The sequence below is a fragment of the Delphinus delphis genome, chromosome 17 (genome assembly GCF_949987515.2).
Source record: "Delphinus delphis chromosome 17, mDelDel1.2, whole genome shotgun sequence".
Classification (NCBI taxonomy): domain Eukaryota; kingdom Metazoa; phylum Chordata; class Mammalia; order Artiodactyla; family Delphinidae; genus Delphinus; species Delphinus delphis.
The window spans coordinates 52,719,890-52,743,505 of NC_082699.1; the positions used below are offsets into that span (position 1 = coordinate 52,719,890).

A 23,616-nucleotide genomic window follows, 5' to 3' on the forward strand; every position below is an offset into this window, starting at 1 on the left:
CCTTTTCTATTGAGTATTTTCTATCTTCTCTGTTGGCTTATTAGCTATAACTGGACTTTACCCCTCAGAGAATATGATTCAATTGATTTACTAGGGGTGGGCCCAGTTATCATTATTTCTTTAAATATGTGTGAACTACTGGACTAGATGATCTCTATAGTTCACTTCCAGTTTATTAGCTATGTGCCCATAAGTTATTTGACCTGTCTTAATTTCCTCATCTACAAAATGGGTATGATAAAATGTATCTATCTAGAAGTTAAAAGTTTTATATATTTTGAATAGTATTAATATGTTCATATGATTCAAATTTCAAAAGGTACAGAAGACTCAGTATATACTGTTTTATACTTTTTTGATTTTTCATTTTTAATAGAAAAATTATAAATAAGTTGTAAATAGATGATTTAAGTACAATTTAAAAAAACATTCTGAGAGTAGTTTGAAAAGGTTTTTTTCCTCCCAACTATTCAAAACTCTTCAAAACTTTCTTGTCAATATGATTTACATTTTAATTTTTAAATTTACTGTGTTATATTTGTACTTTCTAAAGGAAAGTAAAAAATATGTCTGATTTTTACAGTTCATAGTAGGACTTTTCAGGTTGACTTCAGAACTTGAGTATAGCTTATGAAATCACCTTAATGCATTTATTTTTGTGCTTTTTTCCACAGGTTTTGATTCCCACCATGGCTATCACACAGTTTCGGTTATTTAAAGTTTGTACCTGCCTAGCAACAGTATTCTCATTCCTAAAGAGATTAATATGCAGGTAAAGAAATTTTATGTTCAAATTGACCTGGTTATCTTCTTGCTGATTTTAGATACCTTCATAACTACAAAAAGGCAGGACATACTATATTTAAGCTAAATATCTTGATTGCAATATTCATTTATTAATCTCTAGTATTTTTTATATTTTTTTCAGATTTTTATATATTTTTTCAGATCTAGAAAGTAGAGGTTCAGTTCTTCTCTTTCAAATTCTTACATCTTCCATTAAAATAACATTCTTAGTATTATAGAATTTCAGAGATAAACAAACTAAATTTCATTGTTGTAATCATCAGAAAGTTTTTATGTACATAATTGTTTTATTATCAGGATATTTTAAGATGGTTAAGTGGAATTAGGCATAGGTATTTCTTTTTTTTTTTTTTTTTAATTTATTTTTGGCTGCATTGGGTCTTTGTTGCTGTGTGCAGGCTTTCTCCAGTTGCGGCGAGCGGGGACTACTCTTCTTTGTGGTGCACGGGCCACTCATTGCAGTGGCCTCTCCCATTGCAGAGCTCAGGCTCTAGGCATGCGGGCTTCAGTAGTTGTGGCTTGCAGGCTCTAGAGCGCAGGCTCAGTAGTTGTGGCACACGGACTTAATTGCTCTGCGGCATGTGGGATCCTCCGGAACCAGGGCTCAAGCCCCTGTCCCCTGCATTGGCAGGCAGATTCTTAACCACTGCACCACCAGGGAAGCCCCCATGGGTATTTCTTTACATATTACATTATGAGTGTTCTTTTTCTGTTAAAAAAAAACCCAAAAAACTTTAACAGAGAAACCCCAAACAGAATAGATTTTTTTTTTTTGTCTCTTAAATAATATTCCAGAATGTACAGGTAGTCCAGGGTAGATAAGTCCTTCTGCTTCAGTAAGTCATTCAGAGACTCAGATTCCTTCTATTTTGTCATACTGCCGGACCCTAGAGCTATAGTTCCTAAACTGTATGCCAAGGTACTTCAGGGCTTGCATTACACTCATGGGGTACTGTAGGATACTTCAGATTTTCCAACAAAACACAATGAATGTGATAGTGTCTATTAAACACTAAACAAACTGTTGGCTCAAGGTAGTTCACATTTGCAACATTAGATCCTGCAGTATGTTTTGATGATGTTCTTGAATATTTGAGATAAGTTTTTGTTTACTTGTATTTTGGGTAACCTATCTTGGCAAAGCTAGGTTGTAATTAAAAGCAAGTACTAAACCAAAATTAATATGGAACAGAAAATAAGGGTGAGTCCAAGGCTTGAGGAGCTGTGCAGTATCCAACAGGCACACACATTCCATTAATAAGTAATTGTGGTTATTAAAGAGTGAAATCAACATATTATTTTTTCTTTAAATTCATATGTATTTTTTTCTAATGGCTACTAAGCAGATAGGACATACATAAGTATTAAATTGTTTGGGCCTAACTACTTAATCAGTGGAATTGTTAGGTATTTCTTTTGGCCTAGAAGTACTGTGAAAAAAGTACCGACACAGTAAGAGCAGCATAGAATAAAAGAGGAAATGGAGGGCAATCAGCTCTTTTTTTAAGTGGATATGATTTAGAAGTTACACACAATTCTGTTCACAGCCTATTATCCAGAGCTTAGCCACCTAGCTGCAAGGGAGGCTAGGAAATGTAATCTCAAGCTAAATGGCCATTTTATAACTACTAAAACTCTGAAGATTAAATGGCATTGAATTTTATTGTTAGAAGTAGCATAGCCAGAAAAAAACTAGGTTAAAGCAGGATGAGTGTGGATATTAATGCCAGGAGGCTGGAGGTTAAAAAGAAGTAGTTGTGTTAACAGTGGTGATAAATTATAGGTGCTTTTCTCTTTGCATCTGTTATTTTCTAAAACTTTTGTTGAATATAGATTACTTTTAGTATAAGATACTGCATTTGATTTAAAAATATTAAGGACATTTTTGTTGTCACTATGAACTTCTCTTGTCAATGTAAATATGTTCAGGATTGATTGTATATTCAGTTTTAAAGAAAACTGACCCTTTGTTAGAATAAGCTTTTCTTGTCAGAAAGAACCTAGATCATATGTTCTAAAATACCAGGTTTACATCATAAATTTAGTAGTAGACTGTATTACTTTTTTTCTTCATCCTTTAAACAAAGTATGATTTCTAAACTTAGCTGACTTTACCAACTAGTTCTAAGCAGATGCTTCATAGATTATTTGAAATGAAGCAAGTGACTAATCATTTATAATAGCTACCATTTTTTAATGTGTTATTAAAAAGCAGGCACAGTCTAGTGTCTAGCTATTTTAAATGTCAGTTAAATCCTTACAACAACCTTGCAAAGGTAGGTTTGAATACCTGCCTTTTACAGATGAGGATACTCAGGCCGAGAGATAGGTAATTCTAACTAGATTCATAATTAATAGAAGTAACATTGAAAACCATGGTTTACACAGATTCCATAGCCCATGCTCTTAACAACTCTGTGACAATACTTACCTTCTTTAATATAGTACTTTTCCCACTAATCCTTAAAACTTGGGTACAGTTTATAGTTCAACCCAGTGATTTTCAAACTTCTTAATAGTTTAATAGTAATCTTAATGAGAAACCAACTATGTAAAGCAAAAGCCAGGCCACCCTGGTTAAAATAGCATAGGTATCTGAGAGCTTCACTTACAGAATTCACAGTACTCTTAGGAGCATGGTTTGAAATCAGTTTGTGTTTTTGTTTTTGGCTTTATATTCTTCCTGAATTTGACTATAATTCTGAATCCTAAGCCAAAAAGCTGTTGGGTTATCCTGTCCAGTACTTCTAAAATATTTAAAAGATATTTGATACATGCCTTTTCTTTTCATATCTTAACAAATTTTTCTTTTCATATCTTAACAATTGTTAATTATTAAAATAAATAATTCAAAAATTGAAAAAGACCTTCTCTTATAAGCCTTAAGTTACTGTCCGTAGTGCTTTTGCCCATGCTTGTTTTGGTAGTTTCTTGAAATAAATTATTTCATTTTTGTTTTAGATCTGGCAGAGGACGGAAATTAAGTGGAGACCAAATAACTTTGCCAACTACAGTTGATTATTCATCCGTTCCTAAGCAGGTAATTTTTTTTTTGAATGTTGAATAAGTGTTCCAGAACCATATTTTTCAAACTGGATTGCCGACCATTAGTATGTCGTGAAATTAATTTGGTAGTCAGGGTCAGGATTTTTATTGTTGTTATTAAATTTTTTTATTCTAAAATTTTTATTTTCTGTTTCTTTGCTGAGGATTTCTTTTTTTTTTTATTGGTTTTAAGAGTGTTTGTTATTGCTTATTGAAGCATTTTTATAATAACAATTTTAAAGTCTTAGGTAATTCCAACATTTATATCATCTTGGGGTTTGTGTCTGTTGATTGACTTTTTCCATTCAAGTTGAGATTTCTTAATTGTTCATTTGCAGGTTACTTCACGGTTATGTTGAATATTATGTTTGGGACTCTATCTTATTTAAATACTATAAAGAATGTTATTATTTATTATTTTATCAGGCAATAAACCTGGTTAAGGTTAGATTGCAAGTTCCAAGTCTCCTTCTGTGGGCTGTAGTTTTAATGTCAGTTCAATTTTTAAAGCAAAAAAATTTTCTTTTGTTTTGTTGTTTGTATTTTTTTAATGGGTAGAACAGAATGTCCAACTCATAGAATATTTCTTTTAAACTTTTCATCTAGTTTTGGTATGTGGTATAAAATTTGTATTTTCCCATTGGTCAAAAAAGTTTGAATAACCAATGTTTTAGAAAGCTCATTTTTCTAATAAATGATGAATTAAATTTAGACAGATGTTGAAGAGTGGACTTCCTGGGATGAAGATGCACCCACAAGTGTAAAGATTGAAGGAGGGAATGGGAATGTTGCAACACAGCAAAATGTTTTAGAACAACTGGAACCTGACTATTTTAAGGACATGACACCAACTATAAGGAAAACCCAGAAAGTATGTTAAAGATTTGTGCTTTTGGAGATAAAACTATTAAACGACTCTTCAGATTCCTATAATTAAAATTAGTATAATTGGTATTTGTTAGAAAGCCTATTTCTAATTAGCAATTGTGTTTTCTGTCATGTTAAAGAAGCTTATATATTCAAGTGACCTGGACACAGATCTAGTAAATTGTACCCCCAAGTCTTTTAAAATTGTGTCTAAGCATTTATAGAAATCCTACTGTATGTCAGATTCTAGACTCCAGTCTCTGCTATGGAGACTAAGCTGATTAAGATACAGTTCTAACCTTAAAAGATTAGTTCACAGTTTAGTGATGTCTACAAACTGATAAGTAGTTTCCATTGTTTATAACCATTATCAAACTGATGCAAGGCTCTGAGAACTTAGTGTAATTGTTGTGGGTTTGTGTAGTCATCCACACTTTATTTTATCCCTTTTGAGTTATATAGTTATACATGGACAATCACTTAAAGATGCAGGGAATTATTAGAAAAAGAACAATGGCTGAGTATTTTCCTTTCTTTTTATCAAAATAGTACATGTACATTTGAAAGTTGTTTTTAAATATCTTTCTTTCTTTCTTTCTTTCTTTCTTTCCTTTCTTTCCTTTCTTTCCTTTCTTTCTTCGTTGGGTCTTTGTTGCTGTGCGCCGGCTTTCGTAGTTGCGGCGAGCCAGAACTCCTCTTCATTGCGGTGCACGGGCTTCTCATTGCGGTGGCTTCTCTTGTTGCGTAGCATTGGCTCTAGGCGCACGGGCTTCAGTAGTTGTGGCACACGGGCTTAGTTGCTCTGTGGCATGTGGGATCTTCCTGGACCAGGGCTCGAACCCATGTCCCCTGCATTGGCAGGCAGATTCCTAAGCACTGTGCCACCAGGAAAGTCCCTGAAAATTGTTTTTAAATCAAAGAATATAGAAGAGCTTATAATGAAAAGCAATAGGGCTTCCCTGGTGGCGCAGTGGTTGAGAGTCCGCCTGCCAACGCTGGGGACACAGTTCGTGCCCCGGTCCGGGAAGATCCCATATGCCGCGGAGTGGCTGGGCCCATGAGCCATGGCCGCGGAGCCTGTGCTCCGCAACAGGAGAGGCCACAATGGTGAGAGGCCCGCGTACCGCAAAACAAAACAAAACAAAAAAAAAGAAAATCAATAGACTTCTGCCCCATCATTCTTCATACCAGTTCTACTTTCTAAAAGCAGCCACCCATAACTTTTTCTGTTTGGGCTTCTAGCATTTTTCATCATATCTGTATATAGTATTCTTATATTGCTATGTCTTGATTTACCAATCACAGATATTGTCCACTGACTGCATACTATGGTAAACGGGGGTTTATTTCATACCCTCTTACCCCCTTTTCAAATACGGTAATGTTTTTATTCCAGTCTACCTCATCAGTCATCCTGCTGTTTTCAAAAGAAAAAAATACTTAAAGTTCCATTGTTCAATCAAGCATAGAAAATATTTTTTATCAATATACTTATAAAATGAGGACATTCTTTATTCCACAATTCTCTAATAGGGTTTTTCACCCTCTTCTACCTTCCAGCCAGTTTCATCTGTATATTTATTTTTAGATTTTCAAGGCTGATAACATTTACATGCTGTAATCATAGTTGTTTTTGTTGAGTTGTCCAAATGCATTAAGTTGTATATTTTTCAAGGAGTTTTAAGTGAATTTCTTAGTAGATGAGTACCTTTTATTTTGAAAGTCTATTTTGCGGCTCTTAATAGGAACTCAGTATATTGCAATAGTACCTAAATAAATTAGTTAGAATGAAAATACTTTTAAGCTACAAAACTAATACTACTGGCCTGAAAGAGTTAATGTATTCATAGATACCCACATGCTTAGAGAACTGGTTATACTTCTGGTAGGATATGATACATGTTCTTGTTTAATACAGTGACTAAAAATGCCTAATTATATTTTGGGGGGGTCCAGGGAAAGTAGGGAAAGAGGAAAGAGGAAGAGGAAAATTTATTGTTTTAGAAAAAAGTGAAATATAGTTTTTCTTAGTATGCAACTGATTTGTGTGACAATTGCCTAAGAATTTTGGTGCTCTATATAGACTGTAAAAAAATTTTTTTTACATTGTAAATTTTAAAAGAAGAAAGGTAGAACATATTTTAAATAATTATAAAATGCTTTGGTCAGTTAATTTGTCTGTGTTTATATAGTGATGTGTAAAATGTTCCTATAATTCTCTTTCGATTAATCTTTCAGATCATTATTAAGAAGAGAGAACCATTAAATTTTGGCATCCCAGATGGTAGCACAGGTTTCTCTAGTAGACTAGCAGCTACACAAGATATGCCTTTTATTCATCAATCTGTAAGTATGCTAATGGTATCTAGGCAAGAGCTTTTTTTTCATTTCTATTTTCTTAAAAGAAGAAAAAAATTAAAATGAATTGAACATAGTATTTGTATTTGTATGACTTTGAAACAGGTGTAGCAGATCAAGAGAGGTTACCAATCCTGTCCTTTTATGAGATTATAAATTATATCAGATATGAAGATCAGGGTCCATTGTACACATAAAAGATAGAGACAAAAATGTTATTGAAAAATATGACCTTTACATTTTTAAGTCTTTTGTCATTTACAGACAGTTCTGGGTGTACTCTGATGCTTTCGCAAAAATGTTCCTATAAAAGGGTTTCATCTTCAAGGAATTCATGGAAAAGACTCTGACAAGTACAGGTTTCTGGTAACTGCCTATACTGCTGAACTGAATGAATAAGCATTTTCAGAACGCTAATGGAAAACTGATGAATTCATAAAAGTGCTAACAAAAGATCAAGACGGAAAAAAAAATTACATGGGACTGAGTGAACTGATGAGGATGATTATAATTTTTGTGACTTTCTGTTTGAATAAAAATTAAAAAATCCCACAAGGACTCAGAGGCAAAAGATATACAAATCAATTTTCACTGTAAAGTAAAGGACCTGTTACAGTGGAGGATTACTGGACTGAATGTCAATATTGTGACATAGTGTGAGTGTGAGTGTTTGTTAATTGCAGTCGTTGCTTTTGTTGTGGTCATCCATTTGCAATGCTTGGTGTCAGTTTATTTATCTCTTGTAAAAATAAAATACAGTGTGTGTGTGTGTGTGTGTGTGTGTGTGTGTGTGAAAAAAATATGACCTTTAAAGAGATTACCACTAAAATTTAACCTTAATAGCAGGTTATTTTTAAGTAAGTTATGAATTGTTTCCCTAGTAGAGTATATTTACATTTAAAGTGTGGTTTAACTTAAAATAGATTTGACTTAAATACAACACTTCTATGGACAAAAGTAGTGAGGAAAGTATATAGCTGTGATTTTCAACCTTGGAGGCTATCAGAATCAACTTTGAACTTTTTTTTTCTTTTTTTTTTGTTGATACAGAGATGTCACATTTAATTTATTTGAAACAAATTAAAGGGAAAAATCATTGTGGAAACTCTCCTATAAATGACTGAAATTCTTATATCAAACTAAGTCATTTTTTTATCTGGTGTTGATATGAGAAAACTCTTTTCTCAGTAGAAGTGCTCTATTTCTTAAATTAGCTCCATAAATCTCTACATTCTTTCCAACTGATTAAGACAAGTTCACATTTGGAATATGAGGAGTCTGAAATGGAAGTCGAAGGTACTCAAAAGTATATATATAGTACTTTTTAGACTAAAAGCTTTCCTTAGAACTGCGATATAAAAAGCAGTGACTAAATATATAAAACAATAGCCAGATTACCAATAAGTGTACATCTCAAACACAAACCATTACTTTGCATTTAGGGAAGAAAAATATTAAATTCTTGCATCTTGCTTAATGTTCAATCTGCTTATGTAAGTAGATATTGGTTTTTTGGGTTTTTTTGTTTTATTCAAATAGTCACAAAAATTAAAATCATCCTCATCAGTTCACTCAGTCCCATGTAATTAATTTTTTTTCATCTTGATCTTTTGTTAGCACTTTTATGAATTCATCAGTTTTCCATTAGAGTTCTGAAAATGCCTATTCATTCAGTTCAGCAGTATAGTCAGTTGCCAGAAGCCTGTACTTGTCAGTCTCTTCCATGAATTCCTTGAAGATGAAACCCGTTTATAGGAACAGTTTTGCAAAAGCATCAGAGTACACCCAGAACTGTCTGTAAATGACAGAAGACTTAAAAATGACCACGGTTAAAGCTTTGATGAAAGTTCATGATAATACAGTTGACAAGGAAATTTAGTTATTTCTGAGATATACATTTTAAAGTAATAACTAGGATTATGACTTATAACATTCTACCAGTACATATAAGATTTTTAGGAATTTCATGTAATGTCTGAAACATTTATATTAATATATTTCCATACAAATAACCCAAAGAAAGTTTAGTATTAGTTTTTGTTTTTAATAAATTTATTTATTTTTGGCTGTGTTGGGTCTTCGTTGCTGTGCGCAGGCTTTCTCTGGTTATGGTGAGTGAGGGCTACTCTTCGTTGCGGTGCGCAGGCTTCTCATTGCGGTGGCTTCTCTTGTTACGGAGCACAGGCTCTAAGCACGGACGCTTCAGTAGTTGTGACAAGTGGGCTCAGTAGTTGTGGCTTGTGGGCTCTAGAGCGCAGGTTCAGTAGTTGTGGTACACGGACTTAGTTGCTCCGCGGCATGTGGGATCTTCCTGGACCAGGGCACGAACCTGTGTCCCATGCGTTGGCAGGCAGATTCTTAACCACTGTGCCACCATGGAAGCCCTTTTTTTAAAAAAATTTTTAAATTTAATTTTATTTATTTTTTTATGCAGCAGGTTCTTATTAGTCACCAATTTTATACACATCAGTGTGTACATGTCAATCACAATCACCCAATTCAGCACACCACCATCCCCAGCCCCCCATGGCTTTCCCCCCTTGGTGTCCATACGTTTGTTCTCTACATCTGTGTCTCAACTTCTGCCCTGCAAACCGGTTCATCTGTACCATTTTTCTAGGTTCCACATGCATGCATTAATATACGATATTTGTTTTTCTCTTTCTGACTTACTTCACTCTGTGTGACAGTCTCTAGTTCCATCCACGTCTCAACAAATGACTCAATTTTGTTCCTTTTTATGGCTGAGTAATATTCCATTGTATATATGTGCCACTACTTCTTTATCCATTCGTCTGTCGATGGGCATTTAGGTTGCTTCCATGACCTGGCTATTGTAAATAGTACTGCAATGAACATTGGGGTGCATGTGTCTTTTTGAATTATGGTTTTCTCTGGGTATATGCCCAGTAGTGGGATTGCTGGATCATATGGTATTCTATTTTTAGTTTTTTAAGGAACCTCCATAATGTTCTCCATAGTGGCTGTATCAATTTACATTCCCGCCAACAGTGCAAGAGGGTTCCCTTTTCTCCACATCCTCTCTAGCATTTGTTGTTTGTAGATTTTCTGATGATGCCCATTCTAACTAGTGTGAGGTGATACCTCATTGTAGTTTTGATTTGCATTTCTCAAATAATTAGTGAGGTTGAGCAGCTTTTCATGTGCCTCTTGGGCATCTGTATGTCTTCTTTGGAGAAATGTCTATTTAGGTCTTCTGCCCATTTTTGGATTGGGTTGTTTGTTTCTTTAATATTGAGCTACATGAGCTGTTTATATATCTTGGAGATTAATCCTTTGTCCGTTGATTCGTTTGCAAATATTTTCTCCCATTTTGAAGGTTATCCTTTCATGTTGTTTATGGTTTCCTTTGCTGTGCAAAAGCTTTGAAGTTTCATTAGGTCCCATTTGTTTATTTTTGTTTTTATTTCCATTACTCTAGGAGGTGGATCAAAAAAGATCTTGCTGTGATTTATGTCAAAGAGTGTTCTTCCTATGTTTTCCTCTAAGAGTTTTATAGTGTCTGGTCTTACATTTAGGTCTCAAATCCATTTTCAGTTTATTTTTGTGTATGGTGTTAGGGAGTGTTCTAATTTCATTCTTTTACATGTAGCTGTCCAGTTTTCCCAGCACCACTTATTGAAGAGACTGTCTTTTCTGCATTGTATATCCTTGCCTCCTCTGTAAAAGATTAGTTGACCATATGTGCCTGGGTTTATCTCTAGGCTTTCTATCTTGTTCCATTGATCTACGTTTCTGTTTTTGTGCCAGTACCATATTGTCTTGATTACTGTAGTTTTGTAGTATAGTCAGAAGTCAGGGAGTCTGATTCCTCCAGCTCCGTTTTTTTCTCTCAAGACTGCTTTAGCTATTCGGCATCTTTTGTGTCTCCATACAAATTTTAAGATGTTTTGTTCTAGTTCTGTAAAAAATGCCATTGGTAATTTGATTGAGTTTGCATTGAATCTGTAGATTGGGTAGTATAGTCATTTTCACAGTATTGATTCTTCCAATCCAAGAACATGGTATATCTCTCCATCTGTTGGTATCATCTTTAATTTCTTTCCTCAGTGTCTTATAGTTTTCTGCATACAGGTCTTTTGTCTCCCTAGGTAGGTTTATTCCTAGGTATTTTATTCTTTTTGTTGCAATGGTAAATGGGAGTGTTTCTTTAATTTCTCTTTCAGATTTTTCATCATTAGTGTATAGGAATGCAAGAGATTTCTGTGCATTAATTTTGTATCCTGCAACTTTATCAGATTCATTGATTAGCTCTAGTAGTTTTCTGGTGGCATTTTTAGGATTCTCCATGTATACTATCATGTCATCTGCAAACAGTGACAGTTTTACTTCTTTTCCAATTTGTATTCCTTTTATTTCTTTTTCTTCTCTGATTGCCGTGGTAGGACTTCCAAAACTATGTTGAATAATAGTGGTGAGAGTGGGCATCCTTGTCTTGTTCCTGATCTTAGAGGAAATGCTTTCAGTTTTTCACCATTGAGAATGATGTTTGCTGTGGGTTTGTCGTATATGGCCTTTATTATGTTGAGGTAGGTTCCCTCTATACCCACTTTCTGGAGAGTTTTAATCATAAATGGGTGTTGAATTTTGTCAAAAGCTTTTTCTGCGTCTATTGAGTTGATCATATGGTTTTTATTCTGCAGTTTGTTAATATGGTGTATCACATTGATTGCTTTGTGTATATTGAAGAATCCTTACATCCCTTGGATAAATCACTCTTGATCATGGTGTATGATCCTTTTAATGTGTTCTTGGATTCTGTTTGCTGGTATTTTGTTGAGGATTTTTGCATCTGTATTCATCTGTGATATTGGTCTGTAATTTTCTTTCTTTTTAGTACCTTTGTCTGGTTTTGGTATCAGGGTGATGATGGTGGCCTCATAAAATGAGTTTGGGAATGTTCCTTCCTCTGCAATTTTTTGGAAGAGTTTGAGAAAGATGGGTGTTAGATTTTCTCTAAATGTTTGATAGAATTCACTTGTGAAGCCATCTGGTCCTGGACTTTTGTTTGTTGGAAGACTTTTTTTTTTTTTTTTTGCGGCACGCGGGCCTCTCACTGTTGTGGCCTCTCCCATTGCAGAGCACAGGCTCTGGAGGCGCAGGCTCAGCAGCCATGGCTCGTGGGCCCAGCCACTCTGTGCCTTGTGGGATCTTCCCGGGCTGGGGCATGAACCCATGTCCCCTGCATCGGCAGGCGGACTCTCAACCACTGTGCCACCAGGGAAGCCCTGTTGGAAGATTTTTAATCACAGTTTCCATTTCATTACTTGTGATTGGTCTGTTTGTATTTTCTATTTCTTCCTGGTTCAGTCTTGGAAGGTTATACCTTTCTAAGAATTTGTCCATTTCTTCCAGGTTGTCCATTTTATTGGCATACAGTTGCTTGTAGTAGTCTCTTGGGATGCTTTGTATTTCAGTGGTGTCTGTTGTAACTTCTCCTTTTTCATTTCTAATTTTATTGATTTGAGTCCTCTCCCTCTTTTTCTTGATGAGTCTGGCTAATGGTTTATCAATTTTGTTTATCTTCTCAAAGAATCAGCTTTTAGTTTTATTGATCTTTGCTATTGTTTTCTTTGTTTCTATTTCATTTATTTCTGCTCCGATCTTTATGATTTCTTTCCTTCTGCTCACTTTGGGTTTTGTTTGTTCTTCTTTCTCTAGTTCCTTTAGGTGTAAGGTTAGATTGTTTATTTGAGATTTTTCTTGTTTCTTGAGGTAGACTTGTATAGGTATAAACTTCCCTCTTAGAACTGCTTTTGCTGCATCCCATAGGTTTTGGATTGTCGTGTTTTCATTGTCATTTGTCTCTAGGTATTTTTTGATTTTCTCTTTGATTTCTTCAGTGACCTCTTGGTTATTTAGTAACGTATTGTTTAGCCTCCATGTGTTTGCGTTTTTTTACATTTTTTCCCCTGTAATTCATTTCTAATCTCATAGTGTTGTGGTCAGAAAAGATGCTTGATATGATTTCAATTTTCTTAAATTTTCTGAGGCTTGATTTGTGACCCAAGATGTGATCTATCCTGGAGAATCCCGTGTGCACTTGAGAAGAAAGTGTAATCTGCTATTTTTGGATGGAATGTCCTATAAATATCAATTAAATCTATCTGGTCTGTTGTGTCATTTAAAGCTTCTGTTTCCTTATTTATTTTCATTTTGGATGATCTGTCCATTGGTGTAAGTGAAGTGTTTAAGACCCCCACTATTATTGTGTTACTGGCGATTTCCTCTTTAATAGCTGTTAGCAGTTGCCTTATATATTGAGGTGCTCCTATGTTGGCTGCATATATATTTATAATTGTTATATCTTCTTCTTGGATTGATCCTTCGATCATTATGTAGTGTTCTTCCTTGTCTCTTGTAACATCCTTTATTTTAATGTCTATTTTATCTGATATGAGTATTGTTACTCCAGCTTTCTTTTGATTTCCATTTGCATGGAATATCTTTTTCCATCCCCTCACTTTCAGTCTGTATGTGTCCCTAGGTCTGAAGTGGGTCTCTTGTAGACAAAATATAGATGGGTCTTGTTTTTGTATCCATTCAGCAAGCCTGTGTCTTTTGGTTGGAGCATTTAATCCATTCACATTTAAGGTAATTATCGATATGTATGTTCCTATGACCATTTTCTTAACTGTTTTGGGTTTGTTTTTGTAGGTCCTTTTTTTCTCTTGTGTTTCCCAGTTAGAGAAGTTTCTTTAGCATTTGTTGTAGTGCTGGTTTGGTGGTGCTGAATTCTCTTAGCTTTTGCTTGTCTGTAAAGCTTTTGATTTCTCCATCGAATCTGAATGAGATCCTTGCCAGGTAGAGTAATCTTGGTTGTAGGTTCTTCCCTTTCATCACTTTAAGTATATCATGCCACGGTCTTCTGGCTTGTAGAGTTTCTGCTGAGAAATCAGCTGTTAACCTTATGGGAGTTCCCTTGTAGGTTATTTTGTCATTTTTCCCTTGCTGCTTGCAATAATTTTTCTTTGTCTTTAATTTTTGCCAATTTGCTTACTATGTGTCTTGGTGTGCTTCTCCTTTGGTTTATCCTGTATGGGACTCTCTGCGCTTCCTGGACTTGGGTGTCTATTTCCTTTCCCATGTTAGGGAAGTTTTCGACTATAATCTCTTCAAATATTTTCTTTGGTCCTTTCTCTCTCTCTTCTCCTTCTGGGAACCCTATAATGCGAATGTTGTTGCGTTTAATGTTGTCCCAGAGGTCTCTTAGGCTGTCATCATCTCTTTTCATTCTCTTTTCTTTATTCTGTTCCACAGCAGTGAATTCCATCATTCTGTCTTCCAGGTCACTTATCGGTTCTTCTGCCTCAGTTATTCTGCTATTGATTCCTTCTAGTGTAGTTTTCATTTCAGTTATTGTATTGTTCATCTCTGTTTGTTTGTTCTTTAATTCTTCTAGGTCTTTGTTAAACATTTCTTGCACCTTCTCGATCTTTGCCTCCATTCTTTTTCCGAGGTCCTGGATCATCTTCACTATCATTATTCTGAATCCTTTTTCTGGAAGGTTGCCTATCTCCACTTCATTTAGTCATTTTTCTGGGGGTTTATCTTGTTCCTTCATCTGGTACATAGCCCTCTGCCTTTTCATCTTGTCTCTTTCTGTGAATGTGTTTTTGTTCCACAGGCTGCAGGATTGTAGTTCTTCTTGCTTCTGCTGTCTGCCCTCTGGTGGATGAGGCTATCTAAGAGGCTTGTGTAAGTTTTTTGATGGGAGGGACTGGTGGTGGGTAGAGCTGACTGTTGCTCTGGTGGGCAGAGCTCAGTAAAACTTTAATCCACTTGACTGTTGAAGGGTGTGGCTGGGTTCCCTCCCTGTTGGTTTTTTGGCCTGAGGCAACCCAACACTGGAGCCTACCTGGGCTCTTTGGTGGAGCTAATGACAGACTCTTGGAGGGTTCACGCCAAGGAGTACTTCCCAGAACTTCTGCTGCCAGTGTCCTTGTCCCCACGGTGACACACAGCCTCCCGCCACCTCTGCAGGAGACCCTCCAACACTAGCAGGTAGGTCTGGTTCAGTCTCCCCTGGGTTCACTGCTCCTTCCCCTGTGTCCCGATGCACACACTACTTTGTGTGTGCCCTCCTAGAGTGCAGTCTCTGTTTCCCCCAGTCCTGTCAAAGTCCTGCAATCAGATCCCACTAGTCTTCAAAGTCTGATTCTCTAGGAGTTCCTTCTCCCATTGCCGGGCCCCCAGGTTGGGAAGCCTGACGTGGGGCTCAGAACCTTCACTCCAGTGGGTGGACTTCTGTGGTATAAGTGTTCTTCAGTCTGTGAGTCACCCACCCAGCAGTTACGGGATTTGATTTTACTGTGATTGCGCCCCTCCTACCGTCTCATTGTGACTTCTCCTTTGTCTTTGGATGTGGGGTATCTTTTTTGGTGAGTTCCAGTGTCTTCTTGTCGATGATTGTCCCTTTGAACTTTTTAAAACACACCACTGTCCAGACCCCTCCCCAGACCCTAGCTTTTAAGTATGTTTTGATTGATTAATTATTGATTAGTAATTATTGACTGCTTGATTACATTAGTTATCCATTGTTGTATAACAACCCCACACTTAGTGGCTTGAACAACAATAAATATTTTTTTTATCTCATAGTTTCTGTGGATTAGGAATCCACAGAATTCCTAATTCTGTGATAGCTCTTTTTATACTAAGGATATTAACTCTTTTCTGTCATCGTTTACAATTTTCACTTTATTATCGGCTTTATAATTTAGTTTGGATGTTTTTAATGGGCAGATGTATTTAGTTTTTAATGTAGCAAATCTGTTAATTAAAACTTCTTCTTTACTTCGAAGACCATCTCTACTAAAGGATCAGTTACTCTTTTTTTTATGGTCATAGTCATTTCACCTTTTTTGTATCTAAATGTTTTATACACTAAAAGTCAAACACCTCAGTGGAAAAATGGATAAATTTACAAATAAGAAATAGACATACCTGATAACATGAAGAAAAGTTTGATCTTATTAGTTCTCAAAGAAATTCAAAGTAAATTAACAAGACACCATTTAAAATCTTAACATATTAGCAAAGATAGAAAAGAAGGCAGTTACCTACTCGTATTGACAAAAATGCAAGGAAACAAGACTTCCACCTACTGCTGTCAGGAGAATAAGTTGGTATAACTTTTCAAGAGAGTCATTCAGTGACTTTGAAAATCCTTTTCTTTGATTTAGCCAGTTTACTTTTAGAAATTTACATTAAACATACAATCAGAAATTTTTTAAAAAAATTTTTTAACAGTGGATTGTATCTCATTTATGGTTAAGAGCAGAAAATTCAACACTTTTTATTTCGGTTTTAGGTCTAAGTGCTCAAAAGAGAATATAATAAATCTGTTCACAGCTTGGTGCCAGTTATTTTATGCATGTAATTATTTCCCCACCAACTAAACATTCTAGAATGAGCATTTTCATTGTTTGTGGAAGGAAAAAGTGAACGTTTAGAGGTCTGGCCTGGGGAATAGTAGAAGGTAGTGTGGCCAGCCTGATGGTATCAAGTAAGACAGGCAAAAGGAAGCACGATATAGAAGTACTCCAATAAATAGTAAATTTTGCCTGACTTGTCATTTTTCCCTGGGACCCAGACAGTAACTGCCACTGAAAAATCTAGAAAATTACTTGTGCTTAAATGGAGATGACTATGCTAGTTTGGAGACGTTGGTTCTTCCAGTTCATCTCCCCAACACAGAGTAGTCCAGTCAAGCATCTCTAATCCAGCCTGGGATCAGTCTGTCTCTTCTCTTTCCTCCACCCCCCACTCCTTCTTCTTATTGAAAAGAGAGATAACAGAGAGAACAAATGTTCTATTCTTGTCTATTCCAAACTAAAGTAGGCAAAAAAAGAAAAGTTAATATAAAAGGAGTATCGTTTAAAACATAAAATAGGAAGAAACCTGGACTTTCCAGGACTGTTGAGTATGGAAGGTCATGCGTCTCAGGAAATCCCTCAGTTCCAGGCAAACCAGGGGCAGTCATTTGAGCCTATATAGGATGTGTTAAGAAAGTGGAGAAGATACAGGGCAATGACAAGGTCTGAGTTATGCTTTAAAAGATACTCTTCTTGGGCTTCCCTGGTTGCGCAGTGGTTAGGAATCCGCCTCCCAATGCAGGGCACATGGGTTCGAGCCCTGGTCCGGGAAAATCTCACATGCCACAGAGCAGCTAAGCCCGTGCACCACAACTGCTGAGCCTGTGCTGTAGAGCCCGCGAGCAACAACTACTGAAGCCCACGCACCTAGAGCCCGTGCTTCGCAACAGGAGAAGTCACCACAATGAGAAGCCCACGCATCGCAACAATGAGTGGTCCCCGCTCACTGCAACTAAGAAAGCCGCGCGCACAGCAATGAAGACCCAACACAGCCAAAAAATAAATAAATAAATAAATAAATAAATAATAAATTCTTTTAAACAAAAATACTGTCTTGACCACTGAGTGGAAAAAGGATGGCTCTTGACCATTGTAATTTTGCTTTGTTTTGTTTTATTGTAGCCTGAATTAGGTGACTTGGATACCTGGCAGGAAAATACCAATGCATGGGAAGAAGAAGAAGATGCGGCCTGGCAAGCCGAAGAAGTTCTGAGGTATTTGAGTAATATTTACACTGCAGCCCGCGTAGAAGAACTGGTTTTGTTCATGTCGCATTTAAGGTCAAGAAAGCTTATTCTGCCAAATGTTGTATTTTTCGTCATTCTCATTTGAACCTTGATAATATGGGATAGTTTTTTTTGTATTTCAGACTACATATGCTATTTTATATGATTAAAACCTCACAGAAACCAACAATTTAAAGCAATATAGATACAAAAGAATAATTTATTAATGGAGAATGAAACCTTTTACATATATACACGATATTGAACTATATGCTTTATACTTCATTCCCTATAAAATATATTTATCTCTTGAAATGTCCTGCCGTGAAATGTGAGTCACAACAATGTATGTTCTTTAGGTCAGAAGTTATACCTTTAGTTTTGTTTCCCCATGGTCTGGCATAGTGCCAGCACTGCTCATTTGAATAGAGCAGTGAATAGCACTGCTATTTGAAAATAACTTGTATTGTACTCTACATTTGTATGTGTACTTCAATTTATGTACTTGAAAGCCCTGAGGTAGATAAGATAAGTCATATACTTACTGCCTGCTCTACAGAAAATATTATTCTGGAGGTTTTCAACTTTGTTTTTGTTGGTTATGTTCTTATTTTTTTGTTTTTGTGAGCAGTAACTTAATTCTTGCTACTACCACATTAGGTCAAAAAGAAAATTTACCTTGAGAGAGTCTGTGACTCATCACTGATGAAAACTCAGATATGTAGATGTATCTAAATTACTTTTGCATTTTTCAAGATGATAAAGTAAAATATAGCAATGTGTTTTTTTCAAATATGGCTTTTATAATTGGGATAGAAAATGAATTACTCTTGGGCTTCCCTGGTGGCGCAGTGGTTGAGAGTCCGCCTGCCGATGCAGGGGACGCGGGTTCGTGCCCCGGTCCGGGAAGATCCCACATGCCGCGGAGGGGCTAGGCCCGTGAGCCATGGCCGCTGAGCCTGCGCGTCCGGAGTCTGTGCTCCGCCACGGGAGAGGCCACAACAGTTAGGCCCGCGTATCGGAAAAAAAAAAAAAAAAAAAAATGAATTACTCTTTATTTGACTATCTTAACGAAACAACTGATTTCATTTTTGTGTTGTCCTTTCCTCTCTTTACCAATAAATTATAATTACCTTGAACAACCAGCAGAGGGTGTAGTTAAATAACTGGGAGTTAAGGCTGACCTCTTTTTGATCTTGTCCTTACTGTTTTCAGCATTTTTTTTTTTAAACAGGAAGGGGTCACATTAGTAAATTTGTGAGAGTTTAAAATATTTAGTTCCTGCTTGATAATTATTCAATATAAAGGAAATAGTTTTAAAATTGTAAACATTTATGTTGCATGGATTTCAAAAAAGGTGTCACTTATTTTTTCATTTTTTATTTTTTATTCTGTTTCTTTTGGATAAATCATAGATACAGAAGTCTGGGTATTTTAGAACATTTTGGGGATTCTAGTGATGATTGGTGTCATCAACCACAAGGATAATAAAGGAAGGAGCTATTCATTTTGAATCCAGTAATCTTAATGCCAACACTGTAGAGTTTATGAGTTCACAAGTAGCTGAACATTCACTGTACAAAAACCTTTTCTTTTTCACCCTATCTTCTTGCACCCTGAACAAAACAAAACCAAAAAACTCAAACTTAGTGCTTTTGATATGACAGCTTGGGAGAGGGATCCTATTAGTCAGTAATAGACATGTTTCTTGCTTCAGGTTCCATAAGTAGAGCCAAAAACACTTCCATATGTTGTTACCGCCCTCAGGATAACACAGAGAATTTTAAAAGTGTATCCATAATCCACAGCCTCTAACCTAGCCTCTTCCCCATTGCCACTTTAAATACTGCCAGTACCATGATCAGTATCATTAAGGAAAAAGATTCTGGTACCTTAGTGATTCCAGACATGTATCTGGACAGGAAAAATATATTTTGTCTGCATTAATGTCTAAGTTGCCTCTTGTACCAGAAATATTAATTGTTGATGTTTATATATCAGCTAGTAACTAGGTCAAAGCTCGATTATCTTATGTTTGTAACCTAGCCAGCCCTTTTTAATTCTTTTTCTCTTTCTTTTTTTGCCACAGACATTTTGATGTTTTTAGTGCAGGTATCAGTTTTGCTTGAAAGTGAGCAGAGCTAGTGAAAAGTAGATTTTTTAAAACTATTCTTTTGAAATTTTAGTTAATTGATGGTGACGGTCAAAATGTTGCCCAAACTAAGGCTCTCTACTTTCTTGAATTTTGGTCATCCATACCTCTGCTTACTCCCATTTGTAAGTATGATTGAGAAGTGTATATACATTTCACTCACTATAGCCAGCTTTGAGCTGTCCCATGTATGGGTAATCCACACTAGATTTTTCTCTATATAATCCAGTGTTGCCTATCTGCTGCCCAGCTGTGCCCTACAGCTTCCTTCCTCAGCCTTGTGTGCTTCTTGACTTACTTTCTCATATCCTAAACCTTCAGACCCAGGACCAACTTCTGTTCTTCTTTCTCCTATTTCATCACCACACTCCTACTCCCACTTCCCATACAGATCAATAAGATAGAGCACTTAGATGTGGAATCTAAAATATGACACAAATGAACCTATCTATGAAACAGAAACAGACTCACAGACATAGAGAACAGACTTGTGGTTGCCGGGCGGGGGTGGGGGTGGATTGAGACTTGGAGGTTAGCAGATGCAAACTACCATATATAGAACGGATAAATGACAAAGTCCGACTGTATAGTATACAGACTATATTCAATATCCTGTGATAAACCATAATTGAAAAGAATATTTTTTAAAATGTATATATATGCATAAATGAATCACTTTACCATACAGTGGAAATTAACAGAACATTGTAAATCAACTCTACTTCAATTAAAAAAAATCAGTAAATATAGAGGGGTTTAGTGATTCTAGATCAGTGGAGTTAGGGAGGGACTGGGGGGAAGGTATTTCATAATGTGTAATTAGTAAATACCCACCATTCTGCCCCTTCATTAGTAGAGCTATTCAAATCTTTAAATAGATTTCTAGCTTCTAGTTGGAAGTCATGTCTTAGGTTTCCATTTTCTCTTTGCTTTGTGCTCTGTACATCTGTGTTCTTGACATCCTTTAGCTGACTATTTTTAACTATTATAATAACAGAATATTTAATCCTAAATATCAGGCTTTTCTGAATGGTACCAAAAAGAAGGTGTGGTCCAATGGAAGTAGTGTTTTAGTGAAAATAATCTGAAGAAGAGGGATCAGGAGATGCGGGTTCTTAACCTTAATCTTATGATTTTGGACATTTCACTTAACCTGAATGCCCCATTTTACTTTTTTTTTTTTTTTTTTTTGGCGATACGCGGGCCTCTCATGTTGTGGCCTCTCCTGTTGCGGAGCACAGGCTCCGGACGCGCAGGCTCAGCAGCCATGGCTCACGGGCCCAGCCGCTCCGCGGCATGTGGGATCTTCCCGGACGGGGGCACGAACCCGTGTCCCCTGCATCGGCAGGCGGACTCTCAACCACTGCGCCACCAGGGAAGCCCCCATTTTACTTATTTTTAAACCAGAGATAATACCTTTTTTATTTTGTAAGTCATGTTCTAAAGATTAAAAAAGTATATACTGTTTTTGAAAATCTTTGAAATTTCAAAGCAGTGAGAAGAATGAAGACTTTTTAAACTTAAATTTGATGATAATAAAAGGGCAGTGCTGTTTCTTTCTAGAATTTATTCGCCATTTTACCTGTGTAGTGTTTTCTAAAAGTAAAAATACAAATATGTTTCTTTTCAGGCAGCAGAAGATAGCAGACAGAGAAAAGAGAGCAGCAGAACAACAAAGGAAGAAAATGGAAAAGGAAGCACAGCGGCTAATGAAGAAGGAACAAAACAAAATTGGTGTGAAACTTTCATAGCAAAATGTCCTTCAGATGCATAGTGCCAGTGGGAGAAATATGAGCTCCACAGCCCAAGCAACATTTGTATGGAGCTAAGAGTATTTCCAGAATACAAATACTCTGCTTGATTTTGATGCATTCATCAGGCCATACAGGACACCAGGATTCTCTCAAAGTCCCTTGAACTCTTGGTGATTGAGACTCGAAGAACACAAAAGACTTGTGAGACAATATTTTCTTCAACATGTTCCAACTGTAAGACAATTGTTTGCTGTAGATAAATTATTACAAATGGAATATATCAGTACCTCTTCAAGCTAGTGTTTCTAGCTAATTAAATGGGTGTAAATTTTATGGTGGGAAAGAACTCTGCTGTCTATAATGCTTTCCTTCAATGTGCATAATGATAAAATAAATAATTTTAAATATTCTTTTGTTTCCATGATTACCTGACCTAAATCAGACAGACTTGCAGAGCTTTAACTTCTTATTTTTGTTGTCAGAAGCTGGTACTGGCACACATTTCCTTTAACTTGAACTGGTATTCATTAGGGATCTGGTAATTTCAGTTTTCAAGAAAATGACATTAAATGCAATAATTTTATTTAGTACAAACATTTTGTACATCATTGTTTTCTTTTAGATGGTGTTGTTATACATATCTGTCATTTATATTACATGTATAAACATACTGAAAATCAGTTAAAATGGCAAATTTGTTTTACATTATTATAACTTGTGAGTTTTAAAAGCTAGTATTAGTAGTTTTTCCCTGTCATTGTAGATTTTCAGATGTTATGGTATCTTTAAGTACCTTAGTTCCTCCCCACCAAAAGGTATTAATTTACAAATGCATATAGCCTTCAGTTTTACTATTTCAAAGCTTTTAGATAATTTCTGTGTCAGTTTTATATATCTGACATAATACAGGTTACCTATGTTGTTGACTAAGGTAACATTATTGATTTATTAAAACAAGATAGGAATAATAATACTTCTATTTTCAGATGTTGACTAGCTCCAAAATAGTTTTCAGGAAATAGATATAGACTGTGTTCATAGGGAAAAATGTAGATTTGATAGTTTAAAATCTCATTAATTTTGTCTCCACAATTAAAATACATCCAGCCTGACCTTCTATGGCTTTAGAATTTAATATTTTTACTTTCTTAAAAGCTGTTGCCCAAATGAACATTTTGTGGAGTTTGAAAATGTCGTAAATACTCTACAGGCCAAATACTGCTAATTTATTTGAATTAAAGTGATATTTCATGGTAAAATCACAAACTATACAACGAGCTAAGTTCTTACCCCTAAGCTTCCAGACTAAATGCAATTTATTTTTTATTTTTAAAAAATTTTTATTGGAGTACAGTTGATTTACAGTGTGTTAGTTTTAGGTGTACAGCAAAGTGGAATCGGTTGAAATTTAACTTTGATAAAAAAACTTCCTGTTATAGCCCCAAGCTATATTTTCAGTTATGTTTATTAGAGAGTTTTTGCCAGTAAACTCCCAATTAAATAGAATTAGACTCAAATTTTTAATAAAAAATGAATTATCTTATGTCATTTGTATTTATTTTAGTTATTTTAGGAATGCTACATGTTTTCTCTAAATTGGGGGTTCGAAAGGATAATTTCTCCTTTAGTACAATCAGTCTTACTGTTTTTCCCCCATAGTTTTTTTTTCTTTTTTTTCCCCCATAGTTATTGAAGTCTGCTTTGGTCATGATTTTCATGTGTGAGATTTTGTTTTTTGTTTGGTTTTTTATTTTTGTTTATTTAGAAATAAAGACTGGGTAGAAATTATAGTCTGTATAGATTAATTAGGAAGAAAGAGATTTTTCTCATGGAAAGAATAGATACGAATTCTTGAATTTTTTGACCTCTGTTGGTATGTAAACTAAACTCCTGTATTAAATTGGGTATATTGTTCCAAAAGAAGTCATGGAGTTAAATACATATGATAAATCCTTTAGTAGCAAACTGGCTCCTTTAGCTTCTAAATTTATGGTTTCTTAATTTTAGCA

The 23,616-nt window shown here is 35.6% G+C and overlaps 1 protein-coding gene across 3 annotated transcripts in view; it reads left to right on the top strand.

Moving 5' to 3' along the window:
* The window catches only part of EBAG9 (estrogen receptor binding site associated antigen 9), a 31,439-nt gene extending 9,423 nt beyond the window's left edge, over positions 1-22,016 (top strand). For all 3 annotated transcript variants that reach the window (XM_059995072.1, XM_059995074.1, XM_059995073.1), the window contains 6 exons: positions 675-772; positions 3,769-3,847; positions 4,565-4,723; positions 6,958-7,065; positions 17,598-17,689; positions 21,484-22,016. In XM_059995072.1, the coding sequence (XP_059851055.1) occupies positions 690-772; positions 3,769-3,847; positions 4,565-4,723; positions 6,958-7,065; positions 17,598-17,689; positions 21,484-21,604 (642 nt within the window). In that variant the 5' untranslated portion in view covers positions 675-689 and the 3' untranslated portion in view covers positions 21,605-22,016. The remainder of the gene's footprint in view (positions 1-674; positions 773-3,768; positions 3,848-4,564; positions 4,724-6,957; positions 7,066-17,597; positions 17,690-21,483) is intronic.
* Positions 22,017-23,616: the final 1,600 nt, after the last annotated feature.